The sequence below is a fragment of the Oculina patagonica genome, chromosome 9 (genome assembly GCF_052425735.1).
Source record: "Oculina patagonica isolate OP01 chromosome 9, crgOcupat, whole genome shotgun sequence".
Classification (NCBI taxonomy): Eukaryota; Metazoa; Cnidaria; class Anthozoa; order Scleractinia; family Oculinidae; genus Oculina; species Oculina patagonica.
In genome coordinates, this window is record NC_135766.1 from 9,301,822 (window position 1) to 9,317,432 (window position 15,611).

Genomic DNA, 15,611 nt, shown 5'->3' on the forward strand with positions numbered 1-15,611 from the left:
ATGCTATAGCATTGAGACGATTTACCTCTCTGGCGAGGTCCAGTCGAAAAGTTAGCCGCCATTTTTTTTTTCTTTTATGTGCGCGCTAATCACGCGTGAAATTATGTGCAGTAGGGCTGCGCAATGCAATACTGGGGAATGAACTCAAAAACTGTCTCCTTCTTTTAGATAAACTTATGAGAAAAGCGCCATTCTAATGTCATGGAAATAGCATGATAAAATCGTTTTACGTCGTGAAATCTAATGGTTTTTCTATATTTCTTTTTTGTCGTTTTGTGATTTGCATAGGTGAGAAGATCTGGGTAAACGCTGTGACAGATTAAATTGTTCTTCAACGGAATCAATGAAGCGCTTCGCTGTGTATGTAGTGAAATAAATATATGACACCAAAATTAAAATCTCAGAATTCTACCTTGTAGGAGGGTGCTAATGGGATTAACAGTTAACTGACAATTGGCCAAAAAATTAGTAGTTAACTGATAAATGAAACGTTAACAGTTAAGTGACATTCTATAAATTATACTGAATACGATTGTTGTTATTAATAAAAGCAACCAAGTTTTTTGTGACATTTACCTGTCCCGCTGCGTTACCAGGTGACATATTAACTGATATTATATGCGAAAGTTACCAGGGTAGTTTCAGGCACATGTTGATTTCCGTGATGGCTTCGAGTGGGGCGTGGTCAAAGTTATTCTGAGCTTTTATCGAGATGTTGGCAAAGGATCGGCAATCGAACAACATTTAAAAACATTTGATTGATTTGAATTCATGGAAACAAACGACAAGCGGAAAAGTTTGGACTCGGTGCATTTGACTTAAAGCTGTTACCTACAAACACACCGAGCTGCCATGGGCATTATAATTGGCGGTCACATCATACGAATAGACTGTGTTTGACATAGGCATATTACTAGCCCATTGAAACACTTCACTGATACTTATTTATCCTCGAGTTCAGAAGGATTTTATCAAAGGTGAGGTCTTGAGACTACTTACAACAAATTCCTCCAAAAAAAATCTTGTCTTATCGAGAGAGGTTACCCAGAAAGCCTAGTACAAAGGCTCTAGCGGTAGTTAATTTTAAAAATAGGAAGCAGGCCCTCCAACCAAAACTTCAAACGAAAACTCTTGCCCTCTGCAACGCAATACCAACCAGCAGTACCAAACACAGGCCAAACTAGAAGCAAAAACTCATGAAAAATTGGCATTTAATACAACAACCATTGCTCAAGAAAAAAGTCGAAGGACCTTCCCTAATATTATTCAAAAAGGGTTAGGTCTCTCAAAGATATACTTGCGATATCGAAACTATGAAAATGGCTAATACACGTGCGTGAGAGTCGTGCATGTCCGTCAATCTTTTTATCATTGACGTGGTGAAGTAAAAGAAATTCGGGTTATGACGCAATAGTTTTCGCCGTAAGAAAATGGAAGTTAATAGATAACTTTAATTAGTAGTTAACTGACAATTGACCAAAAAAATAGTAGTTAACTGACAATTGGCGTAAATATTAGTAGTTAACTGACAATTGGGCACCCCCATTAGCACCCTCTTGTAGGTCCAAAATTGAAAATTCTAGTATTACTAATTCAGGATTTTTTTTTTATAAATAATAATTTAGATTGTTGAGAGTCTAGAATCATTATTAGTCTAAAATACTAAATGTCTCCTACCAATACACGAAGGTTGAACTCCTGTCCAAGTACCACTCGACTGGCAGTGACGCTCTGATGATCCTTTTAGCGAGTAACCAGGATTACAAGTAAATGAAACGTGTTTTCCTTCCCAATACTGTTGTCCGTGAGTATGACCATTCCTCAAGCTTTCCAAAGGAGGACAAGTTCTGTGACCTTTATTTAAAGACCATTTAAAGGAATGAGAGTCACAAAACAACAATAGAGCAAAATAAAGTTCGTTATCCTTCTTTATTTGTTTGTTTTGTTTTGTTCCTGCCTTGTCTTCGTTTGTTTATATTTGTAACTGCGATGCTCTTAACTTGATTTCTGTTTATTAGTCAATCAAACAGGGTTCCTTTCTAAGAAATGCCATTTCTGATGCATTCTTTCAAGTTACTTGTTACAGACCTCTGTTGATTGTAATAAAAAGTAAAGTGTAACTGCAGAGTGTTTTAGGGTATGCAATAAAGACGCTTACATGAAGGTTGTGTACCACTCCAGCTACCAGAAGGCAGACACTTTCTTGTAGTCGGTCCAGTCAAGTGATATCCCGGATGACAAATAAACGACACTGTTTGACCTGTCCAGTGTCGTGAGCCAAGTTTTTGTCCGTTTGATGGAGAACCAGGATCACCACAATTGACCAAAGCTTAAAAAAGAAATTGGAAACACTAACAAGCAAACTATTATATAAAAAATATATATTTACAACGAGATCCTGTTAATATGCGTAGCAACAGGGCCTTACTTTCTTTGTTCTATCTTTATTCCATGTTACGACTACTTTAAAATAATTTTGCCTAAGTAGGGAAAGAAACCGATTTGTTAATCGAAATATATGCTTATATTATCATATTTTTTGGCAGCGAAATTCTGGATAACTGGATATTACTGATTTACAAGACAGGTTTTGTTGATGTACATTTCGTAGAATAATATCTTACAATAGCTAAAAGTTGGTTTACAATAGGGACGGTCGCTTAGAGAAACTTTATGACAAAGAAATTTATTGACTTTCATCACTGGGCAAAACAAACAAATTAGTGTTCACATACATATAGTTGAGTTAGCTTCCGCTGTCCCGTTTTTGTCATTATGAAATAGACAAGTGTAGGTCCCAGAGTCATTTGGCTCAAAGTGGTGAATGACAAATTCACTCTCTATTAAATCCTTCTCGTCATGGATTGCTGTAGAGTTAACACGTCGTCCATCCTTAAACCATGCGACTTTAGGTAGCGGTGAGCCACGAGCAGAACAATTTAACTTCACAGAATCACCGACATTTGACACTTGAATTTCACTGTGAGGACTTGACACAATGCTGGGGTTCACTTAAACAAACAAGTAAACATAACTATTAGACAAAACAACAACATTCCCAGACTTAAAATGTATTTTATATTTATTTATATATGTAAACATTTCCAGCTTACCCGCGTCTTTCACAAAGACCCACGTCACTGCCACCACACTGTCCATCTCATTAGATCCTTGGCATAAGTAAGCACCACCATCATCATCTGTTGTGATTTTAATCGTGAGTTTGTTTCCATCAATGACATGTCTGTTGACCGGAAGTTGTTTGAGAGATCTTGTCCACGTGATCACAGGAAAGGGATAGCCAAATATGTCGCATTTGAGATCTGTATCCCAGTTCTTGTAAGCAGTTACAGAACTTTTGGGTTTCGCAATAAATTTCGCTGGTACTGTAAATATATTAAACAATTAAGAAGTAAAAAAAAGAGGTAAAATAAGAATTAAGCGTATACAACTATACTTTTTTAGATTCCCTTTATGGCAACCTTAGTTTTACATTTTCTCTCGTTCTGCGCATTGTTGCTGAATGTTTATAGTCAAGATTTGTCTGATTTTGAGCTTCTATGCCACACGGACTACTGTGTAACCGTCTGATCCGTTAAACGAGAACACAAGATTTGAAAATTACAAGAAAAGAAATTATAGAATTGGAAGTAATTTATATAGCCATTTTCTTTAGGTGGAAGCTTGTAACAGTAAGAAAACACTGTAGTTTTAGTTAAAATAACACCGTGCAATAAAATTATAAATGCCAGAATATTCAACTTATCAACTATCGTGTTTGAATTCCAAAACGGACCAGTTCTCCGAAAAGCAAGTCGCAGATAAATAATCAAATTCACAACTACTTCACTTGGAAGTTGGTGCTCTAATTAAGATGCGATGCTCAATTAGTAAAATTAATTTCGAAATTCGTAATAAATACCTTTTACAGTTAAATTGACCGACGATTGAACTCTGCCTAACAGATTCTCTGCTGTACAGGTGTAGATACCGCGGTCTTCAAACTGAATTTCCTTTATTTCCAAATTTCTCTCATTAAACTGTCTTCTTTCTATCACCTGTCTATCTTTGTACCACGTGATCACTGGTGGTGGGAAGCCAGCTGCTTTACAAGGTAATGTGACATTTTGTTTCTCTTTAACGGTCACGGAGGGATAAGGCTTTGCAATGAGACGTGGCAATTCTGGAAAACAAAGATTGGTTGTTGACACTCGAGCTCGTGTTTAATTTGGGTAATGAACTGTACAAGCCAATAAATAGAGATTACTCCGTGGAAAATGCGCGCGTACGATTTTTATTCACGAGTAGTTTCAGGAAACGAACGAGTGAGCGTAGCGAATTAGTGAGTTTCTGATACACCTCAACGAGTGAATGAAAATCGTACAAAGCAGTTTCCATTGTTTATTTTGTTTATTTTATTGGTACTGAGATTTTTTCGTGCCATGATTACAAAAAAGCGAATATACACAAAATGGCGTTGAGGCAAAAAGTGATTCAAAGCTAATAAATGGTCAAAGGTATTTTAAATTCTAAATTGTCTTAAAAACTTAAAGCTTAAAATTAGAATTTCACGTTCTTAAAGTCAAGTGTCTGCTGACAATGGCAGAGGTCACTAACTGCTAGAAAGAATTCACGTTCAACTAATCAACTGAATCAAATCGCTGCCCGAGTCATTTCCATCTTGGCAGTGTGCGACTCGCCATAGATTTGTTGACTAGATTTATTGTAATCATATAAATGGAAAAACGTTTTCCCCTGCAATAAATATACCGTTAAAAAATGCCATATCTTATTTACCGGTATTCTAGTAAACTTTGAACCAAAGTACCCTCGTTCTTCAGCTTGAGATTTTAAATTCACAGAGGTAAGAATAATTATTGAGTTCCACAGCGGAGTTATCTTCGATTGTCCTCGCCTTCCCAAGTCATCTCGAGTAGTGTTATCTTGTTGAGTTTTGTAAAGAGCGATTATTGCTTTTTTGACGTTAAATGAAGTGAACTCTTCAAAAGAACACGAGATAGAAGCAAATCTTTCTTTTATTTAAATTTTTCAAAGCCTGCGATTTGTGTGCAACTGCTGTCGTGCAACCCTGTACGTTCATCCATCACACATCTTGTGACATGCTTACTTTTCTGTGTAAAAATGCTTAATGCTAGGCTTATTAGGCTGAGATAAAGTTTGGCCTGCATCTAATTGTCTTTACGCATTTTCTTTTAGACAAGCAACTAGAAAAAAAAAACAAGAAAGCAAGCAAATAGCTCGAATCAGCGCTGTTCCTATGGACGGAACTACTGATTATTTCAACCTGCTTTTTTTTTTCAGAGAAAAAAAGAAAAGAAACGATTTCTCTTAGCTTAGTTTTCTTTTAGCAACTCATTTCAAAAGTGTGGATTATTGATTCTTCGATGTATCACATCATCGTGAACTTTGTGCTGTGTTTTTTTTTTAACACTTTGTTGTTTTCGAGAGACTTATGCGACTTCGACGCTATCCACACGATTCAAATCATTTGTCATTTGATAGATTAATTCTGCCTGGGGCTAAATCCTGTCCATTACCATTGATTCTTAAAGGGATACTTGTTATACCCTTGTAGGTTTTCGGTGTTGGGAGGGTTGGCAGATGTAACCAAAAATAAAGAAAGACGAAAAAGGTTCCAAGAATTCAAATTGACATGTAACTTGACAATTAATTTTCGATGCGTATTCCTGTCAATAATCCTCAACTCTTCTATATCTTAAAAAAACTACATCCGATTGTGTAGTTTGTGTTTTTTCTTTTCACTTTATACAATGTCAAATGCAATTAATGACTATCCATGCTAAAAACTGAAATCAAAGCGAACGAGGATAGTTATTTCTCATGTATTTCGTATTTATTATAGGCTGCAGGCCGACACGAAAATATCTGTGATTCACCAAGTCAAATCCCCGTTATCACAGCATGTCCATCATTACATTGCACAACACTTTTTGTTCAACAGAAATAAAATCCTACCTAACTGACGTCCACTACTAGGGCTTGTTTCTAGTTGTGTTGATTTACCAGGCGGACCTGCAGCCCCAGGGGGTCCTGGTGATCCTCTGCTGCCTCGCTTTCCTTGCGGGCCAGGAGAACCCCTTGTTCCCTTTCTTCCTTTTTTTCCAGGAGGGCCCTGGGGACCAGTAGGTCCAGGTGAACCGGGTGGACCTGGTGGGCCTTGAGGTCCTACACGACCTGATGAAATTAAACAAGTTCAGTAAGATAATGTCACAATAAATTTAATGAGGTTTGGTCCATGTCAGGTCTGTTTATTTTTTATGTATTTTATTTGGTGACACATCCATAAAAGAGCTTTGTGTGACTCACGTCACTAGTCATCGAAAGCTCAACTTTGATTGTAACTCTCAGAATTTGAAAGCGATGTTTCAAAGCAATCTTTATAAATTTTCCAGGATCCCAGATGCAAACGGTAGTGTAATTGTTCTAAATTTATTTCTGACACACGTAAACCCGGACCCGTATAAAAAGAGTAAGGCTTTGAGAGTTGCCATGGTGTTCATTTCCTTACACAAAAAGCTTCACTGTCGTAGTGCTTATCTCCAGCTACTGTTCATTAGCTGGCAAAATGATAGAAAACGAGAAACCTGAAAATAAACTGCTGGAAGATTACTCTGTGTCAGGTCAACGACCCGTCCAGAGATGCAATACTATTGGCCATTTCATGTTACGGCACAGAGTTCAGCTGTATGTGGGTCATGTGACCTGTAATGAAGAAGTATTTAGCTACAAATAAATCTTACCTTCCACGCAAACTACCTTTCCCTGACTTTTTTCCACTGTCACGTTCTGTCGATTGTAAATAAAATATTGTGACCAAGTTGGTTTGAAGCTACCACCTTTGCAGAACAGGCTTTTTGTGTAAGAGACCTTTATCTAGGTGCTGGGAATAAATGGGTGGTGGCATCCAAGTCGTAGTAAGTCGTTAAAATTTTAGCAGGCAAAACATTCAGTGAACAACAGTTATTAAATGTGCAAGCCTCCATGCTAAAGTACCGCTGCACTACTGCTGATTCACTATAGGAGATTACGCTGTTTGATCAAGTCTCCTGTGTCTTTCAAAAAACAGATAAGTTGACAAGGTAAGAAGAAACTTGTGCTGGGGGTTAAAGCATTAAGGGGTGTTATAAGTCGAGCGCAACATGATGTTATAAGCACAACATGATGTTATAAGCACAACATGATGTTATAAGCACAACAGGATGTTATAAGCACAACAGAATGTTATAAGCACAACAGGATGGAGGTTTCGGATAACCATATAAATAGCTTCAACCTGATTAGAAATACTTACTAGTTCCGTTGTAGGTTAAGTAAATGAAGATATATTGAAACTACTGAGCCATATTTTTTCATACCAGTTATTTGCAGTGAGGGACGTTATGAGGAAGACAGAAGTTATTCAGAAGAAAACTTCAATTGATTCCCATCGCACTCTCAGCAGATTGACAAATATCAGCCGTGTTGGCACAATACATAGCTAATACATTTATATTCTAATTATTACTTCCTGCATTTTAATTCTTCCCGAATAATGTAACATCGCACCAAACAAGGACATAATTACAAGACAACTGACTAGTAAAATATATACCCTAAATATATTCACCGTACATGCCGTAATTCTGAATGAAGAAATGAAGAGACCTAACATTTAATCTAATCTAGATGAAAGGCTAATTCGGATGTTATTTTCTTCAATATTAAAACATTATTTTCTTGTCAAGGTAAAACCGAAGTATACGTAGTGCATTTCAGCTTGAAGCGCTCTGATCAATTTTGACTCCTTGCTAACAATGCATATTTTGACTGCTAGCGATTTGTTGTTGAATACGTGCACGACAGTGCAATAACAGCAACAAAAGCAAGGCAGTGTTGTTTCACTGAATCTAATAAACCTTCCTTAGAGTTTATTTTAATTGCAAGAAATAAAATCAACTCCGAGCAATATTTAGAAAGAAGATGAAGTTAAATAATATTAGTATTAAAAGCAAACCCTTTTCAATTTAACAGAGCAGACTCAGTGTTTGAAACACGGAAGTAATCACACATAATAATGGGCAACTTACATTTCGATGCCCATTCCAGTTTAAACAGACGCTGCTGCATTTGCGGCACATGGATTGACTATCGGCAGCTCTTTTGACGACAGTCTTCTTCATTTGGGATCCACGCGAACTTGCAGATGTTGGTGTCACAATCTCGCGATTGTCATTCCCATATGGATAACTGTTTACAACCAGTAAATCCCGTTCAACTGATGTTAGACGTGAATCTAATCGATGTAAAGAATAACAGGTGAACCCAAGAGAACTCAGTGTCAAAATTAAATTAAATGAAAGGCCAAAGAGGAGAACATTGGAGCTCTTTTTGCTTTTGCTCTCCATGTTCGTCGGTCTGCCTGAAGTCTGCACAACTGATGAATACATGTCTTAACATATCTTTATATTATTTACTGGTTTTGGATTTCAGGCCATCGGGAATGTTGACCTCTCTATTTTTGTTGCCATTAATTTGTTTTCGTATTCTGCAGATCTTGGTAGAACATGTCATTTATCGGTTACAGATTCCGTTGGTATTTCCGTTTTATTTTTGTACTAAAAAAACCCGGATCGGATTCTGTTAAATATAACAATGGTAACCAGCTGCGTAATTTAATGAAGCTTTTTAGTTCTTCGCTAATTTACCTATCTTTCTTGCGCTAAGTGAACAACGATTTGTTCCTTTAGCTTTAGCTTTTTTCACGACAAAAGAAGAGAGGAGCTTTTTAGATTCATGTGCATGGATTTAAAGTGTTTAAAAATGCTCTTAACTGAAGCATTTACGTGTTCCACAGTTCTGACAGTCGGATACTTATTTATATTTATTTCATATTATGATGACCAGATTTTAACGTCATGGCTTCGCTCAGCCCCGTCACTGATATTATACACTCTAGTGATTTGTGCTGGGGCTAAAGAAAGAACAAATGCGATTGCAACTATTTAGCGGGTCAGGGTAAATGAGTCGCTTCGCAAAGAGAGGAAAAGCCAACTAAGGACGTTTTTTTGCGATAAGAACGTCTGATTGTCGAGCTGAAGCCGAACTAAGACTGAATAACATTTTTTTGATGATTCGAGCCTGAAATCGTCCTTAGAATGTTATTTAGTTCTATAACGTTTTGATGTTTTTTTTTTTTTTCATTTAACCAAAAAAAATGTAAATAATGCGATAGAAGTCATATTGTTTCGATGTTATCGGGGTATTTTTGTGAGAGGCATTTGACACTGAAAAAACATTTCTCTGATTTCTTCGAGGCTGGAAGCCTACTGCGTGCTTAATAATCTTCGTTATTAAAACTATCTTGTTACATTGCAAACATGCTCAGCTCTCGAACGTATTAGCCTTGGAAGGCGGATAACCAACACAGTCGGGAATAAGTAAGCTGCGATAGAACATAGAACTGGAAGACGTCTGAGACATGATTTTAAATATCACTTTCGTGCTTCGTTTGTACTTTCCAGATCTGAAGGATATCTTTTATATTCCTAACTTTCATCGCAAGTCATAATACTGTCAATAGATTGGCTCAAATCCACTTTAAGCTTCGAAGTGGAAATGTCATAAGTGTGAAAGCTTGAACGGGATGCTTTCGTATGAAAATAATTCTATTGTTCTTGTATAAGCCTTATTCATAGACATGTAGTGGGGACAAACAGGTTTTTTTTTTCCGAGGCTGAAAAAAAAGTACTGTTGTGCTATGTAAGTTCTCCTATACATCGTATAGAGACTATAAAAGGTACCACCGCACTCGTTGTTTCTAACCTTGGCACTAATTTCCAACACGGTATGGAATTAATATGGTTAATTGCCTCCTATGCAGCGATATAACTGCAAGCCATCTGACACACGCGATAATACCAGTTTCAAGTTCAAATAAAGTTAATCGATGTCTCGAGCTTCGGTCTGTACATTCCATCATCCCAGGGAGATCTTTTATGTTCCCTGCATGCAGTGGCGGGTTTTCATCTCAAGTGATGACACGGTCAATAGGTTGGCTCAAGCTCCACTGTAGGCTGCATAGTAGAAACGAAAACTCTCACGAGGGGCTGTTTTCTTCTATAAATTTCTCTTTTGTTGCCTTACTGACCTTTTGAAAGGGTTTTATGGTTATAGGTGTTCTCCATCGCAGCGGAAAAATCACATTGATTCAAAGCTTGTTACCTGAAAGCATTTTTTAGTTCTATAAACTTTAATTGCAATCGTTGCAAATTAAAGTATCTGTCATAAAACCTCGGGCAAAAAATGCAAAGTTCAATCAAGTTGAATATCAATTACTTTCGAGTCATTATTTCACAGTTTCTTTCAGGTATTTGGCGGAATAAAGACAAAACCAACTTCATTGATCAATAAATAAGACTTACTTCTTCCCATTCGTGTACTTATCTGCAAACTTTGAGACCTTTAAAAAATATTTTAATTTTTTTGTCACGCCGGGGAGGTTCTTAAAGGTTGCAATTAAACAACGAGGAATGGGATGGATGGGCCGGAATAATAATGAAAGGTTGTCTGTTCTGTTTTTGTTTCATGCAAAGGAAAGGGTTGGGCCAGGAAAAGCTATGCAATATTAAAGATGAGGTGGATTATGTGAAAACATGTTTTTATCCGATCACGAACGAAGTGTTCGTAACTCTATTTGACATGATATTTCTTTCCTGAGGTTTCCTCCCACTTAATGGAAAAAGCGATAACTCGCTAAAAGCGCTTTAAATCAGCAAAGTAAGCAAAGACAGCAAAACAAAATTTATATCTTTGACTTTGGCACCTATTGCGCAAAATACGATCTTCGCTGGCTCAATCGTCAACAGAGCTTGAGCTGTCTGTGAAACAACTGACCCATTCTTGCATAATTGGGAGTACAAGAGTAGCATTCTAGCGCTGCATCTAACACAACGCCGAGTAAAATCAAGTACTTCTTGCTGCCGGATCCCTTTTTGTAGAAATGCTCGTTTCAGACGTCATTGTAACGTGTAGAAAAAACTAATTAAAATGCATGACTGTCACCACGGCAAAGGACATTCTTAATGACTCAATATTTTACCTTGTACGACTTGTCTTCTTCAGGGTCATTGCTATAATGAAAAAAAAAAAACGGTTTTAAAATTTAAACTTACAACGTAAACAATAGTGGTAAATTAGTATAAATGACGGACGTAGGTAACAGCATATACGGGGAATATTACATGAAAATATTAGAACGATAAGTGTAAGTCAGAAAGGACACAATAATAAGTTTAATATAATCAAAAGCCCTCTGGGCTTGGTGTCTTGTGACTCTTTTCAGAGTTTAATTTATTTGAAAATAGACCGCTTTTCACGTCTATTTATTGCTTGTAAAGATATCGAAAATTAAAAAGCGTGCATCTAACATAAAGAAACATTTAGACTCCTCACCCCTAAAATTTAAACTTAAACTAAAGCTACTTTTGTCGCTCGATAAAAGTTGTGACATTCAAAACACGATATACGAAACTCCATTCCGATCACAATCACGGTAATCAAGCGTCCATTTTGATTCATACTAATTGATCGTTGCTATTTCTGTCAGGCGGATAATGTTTGTACTTATTATTGTCACGCGACTTGTTTCCGACACCTTATCAAAAGCGATTTTTCCAAGCAGCCGAAAGTAGGCTTGACTTAAATTCAAAGTACACTCCAGCATGTAGCCGTTGAACAGTTATAGGACTCCGATAACAGCACAAAAAGAATACAGACACACAGATTCATAAGCATTTATCTGTCACAGATAATTCTTAAATATCTTAAAAAGGTCAACAAAGTCACAGATTTTCCTTTGTTGTTTTGTGTATGTGACTGATAAGAACGTTTTCAGCCTCACGTTTCAATAAACTCACGCACACTACGAAGCAAAGTTTCATGGTTGACCTTTCGCGTGTGTCTTCGAGTAATACTCAAATTGAAGACACACAAGGAAAATAATGTCCACGGGATCAGTTGTTTTGAACTAGTTTAATCAGCACAAATTCTAACTAGTTGCCTAAGCTAGCTATTCAACTGAAGTAAAGGCACACATGTGGTTCGACTACTACGGTCTATTACATCTTTGAAATCGGATCTAATCAAAAATGGAAACGGCAAAAAAAGGTTTTCCTGACATATTGTCGGTCAGTTCTGTAAGGCGCAATCCTGTTTAAGACATGCTTTTCCCCTATTGCTGTACCAAAATCATAAAGCACATTCAGTTCTCACGAAACGGTAGCTATTATCAGATTGACTAATATGACTAGAATGGTGGAAATCTCGTGTGATTGCTTTTATCACTAAGAAAAACAAACAAAAAGCTTAAAAATAAACGCAACTGTCAGTGTAAACAGCATCTGCAGACCTCTCAAGTCTCACGATTTTGTCCTGAGACTCACGGTTTTCACTTCAATCTCACGACGAGAAACAGAAATCTCACGAAAAAACAGAGTAACAAGTCATTTGATTAGCGCCTGGTTTTAGGACTCTTTTAGTTATTTTTGTCCGTCAGTTGATCAATCTCCCGGTTTTTACTGAAATCTCCAGATTTTTTTACCTCAATCTCTAGATTTCCAGTGCTTTGAGGTTGAGAAGTCTGCATCTGTTTTGTTTAAATCTTATGATCGCATTTTTCGACATTTACTAAAAAAAAAAGAAAATTTTGACATGGCGGGAAAAATATTGACATGGCGGGAAAATTCCGCGGCCTCAGAAAGCAAATACGCATGGAATGCACCTTGTCCCCTGTAGTATTATCTTGTGTCGTCATGACTACGTCATGACGTCACAAGACAAAAACGGCTTGAGGACAGTCCAAAATTAAATGATGTATAAACAAATACAATGTTTAAGATACTCAGTCAGTGTTCGATACGTCGGTTCTAGCTGGCCGGACAAAGAGTTTTCTATCTTAAAAATGTTCGGGTTGTAGCCAGGCATGTTAAAAATTCGAATTAATAAGTTGACACTCGCTAAAAATTTTGTTTTCGGACGTTTCGGCCACTACTGTTGCCTTCTTCAGCAAGATAAAAATGCAAATGTTCAACGGCGTCCTGTAAAAATATGTAACGAATGTGTGATAAAAATTAAATGAACTTTCCGAGTGCAAAAAAAAGTCTCTAGAGCATTCTTAATGAGTCTATGAATTCTTAATGCTATTGTAAACGTTTGGTAGCACTATGTGTTCGTTTATAGGGCTCAATCGCCAACAGAGCTTGAGCTGTCTGTGAAACAACTGACCCATTCTTGCATAATTGGGAGTACAAGAGTAGCAATCTAGCGCTGCATCTAACACAACGCCGAGTAAAATCAAGTACTTCTTGCTGCCGGATTCCTTTTTGTAGAAATGCTCGTTCCAGACGTCATTGTAACGTGTAGAAAAAACTAATTAAAATGCATGACTGTCACCACGGCAAAGGACATTCTTAATGGCTCAATATTTTACCTTGTACGACTTGTCTTCTTCAGGGTCATTGCTATAATGAAAAAAAAGAACGGTTTTAAAATTTAAACTTACAACGTAAACAATAGTGGTAAATTAGCATAAATGACGGACGTAGGTAACAGCATATACGGGGAATATTACATGAAAATATTAGAACGATAAGTGTAAGTCAGAAAGGACACAATAATAAATTTAATATAAAAACGGCTTGAGGACAGTCCAAAATTAAATGATGTATAAACAAATACAATGTTAAAGATACTCAGTCAATGTTCGATACGTCGGTTCTAGCTGGCCGGACAAAGAGTTTTCTATCTTAAAAATGTTCGGGTTGTAGCCAGGCATGTTAAAAATTCGAATTAATAAGTTGACACTGGCTAAAAATTTTGTTTTTGGACGTTTCGGCCACTACTGTTGCCTTCTTCAGCAAGATAAAAATGCAAATGTTCAACGGCGTCCTGTAAAAATATGTAATGAATGTGTGATAAAAACTAAATGAACTTTCCGAGTGCAACAAAAGTCTCTAGAGCATTCTTAATGAGTCTATGAATTCTTAATGCTATTGTTAACGTTTGGTAGCGCTATGTGTTCGTTTATAGCGTTCCTATCTCGCACAAAATGCCAAGCTTCAAGAATTAGTCGTTGTTTCCACTTTCCACACCGTTGACCTGTCAACAATTTCGACGCTCTCCAAATCTATTTGATGGTCGTTAAAGGAGAAGTTCACTCCAGAATGGCCATTTTTTTTTTACGCCAATAAAAAGTTTATGCAAAGATATGTTATTCACCAAAATTTCAGCTTCTAACGAGCGCTTAAACCCTACGAAATCCTTTTCTGAAGTAGCCCAAAACTCGACAACTGAACGCCGCCATCTTGGAGCTGTTAATGTATGCGTGACGTCAAAGAGCTCAGCCTGAAGTTGAGCGGGAAAATTTTAATTACTTCAAACTCCTTGTTTCTTTGTAGTGGCTTTTGTTTGTCAAAATGCCTGTTTGTGCAGCTCCATTTTGCTTAAACAGAGCTCCAAGAAATACAAAAAAAGGTATTTCCGTTTTCACCGTCTTTCAATAGTTAAAGAACAATTGCTCAAAAGCGGACACAAATATTTGTGTGTTCCGGCGTTAAATCGGGGTCCGATCGAGTTCATTATCGAAGTGCAATTTTCTGCAACTTTTTCAGGTTGATCTATTATTACTTCGAGACCTTCGATTTTTCTCGTCGTCCCGCTCGACAATCTGTCTCTGGGTCTCCGAGGATGATTATGTTACCCCGGGCATGTTACCAATGTTGCAGTATTGCATACGGTACGTGCATGTTGCAATCAAGATTTGTGACAAACAGAACATAAACAACCAATAAATCCATAAACGGCAATGTCGCCAATGTCCTTCGCGGTAATAAACGTCCTCCTCCACTGTTCGCGTCAGTCATGACGACATGAACGCGAACATTGCTGTTTCGTTTTGTTTACAGCATCCATCCTAGTTATTTTACGCCGGACGTTTCCTTGAACATTATAAAAAATTACCAAAGTAGCAGACCGTACCAGTTTGTCGTAGCAGTGCTACTGAAAGTAATATATTTACTTGTTTGCTTGACCACAAATAATCGCCGGGACCTCGATCAAACGCCTCCAGGGTTTATTTAAAAGTTAGCAGTTTTGACCCGGCGTTTATACGAAGCCGGCGTTTAATCGGGGACCCGCGTTTAATCGAGAAAATACGACGAAGTCAACAACAACAACAGAGAGTTTCTCTGGTTGATTAAAAATCCTCCCTGAAATAAAGTAAAAAAGTGAAATAGCATAATCGTAACATTGGTTGGTATTGCCACAGGCGGCCCAAGCGCACTATATGAATTATTCATAAAGTGCGAACGTGACCCTTACCTTCGAGCGGTGTTGTGTTACAAAGATGCGATTTATAAGGGTTTGTATGGGAACTCAACGATTTTGTTTCAAAAGGAATAATATGTAATGTTCTGCTCATAAAATCGACTAACCTTATTGCCTTGTTGTATTCTTTGTTGTTCGCCCGCTTCTCAGGCCATTTTGAAGCGTTTTCGGTGAGTTAGCGCTGGCTGGTGGTGTTCCACTCAGTCGCA

At 37.3% G+C, this 15,611-nt stretch overlaps 1 protein-coding gene across 1 annotated transcript in view; it reads right to left on the bottom strand.

The window, feature by feature from the left end:
* LOC144665657 (CUB and sushi domain-containing protein 3-like) overlaps positions 1-15,611 on the bottom strand; it is a 546,049-nt gene that overhangs the window by 290,125 nt on the left and 240,313 nt on the right. The window contains exons 9-10 of the mRNA XM_078526929.1: positions 2,159-2,329; positions 1,678-1,854 (exon numbers count right to left, since the gene is read on the bottom strand). Coding sequence (XP_078383055.1) covers positions 1,678-1,854; positions 2,159-2,329 — 348 coding nt within the window. The remainder of the gene's footprint in view (positions 1-1,677; positions 1,855-2,158; positions 2,330-15,611) is intronic.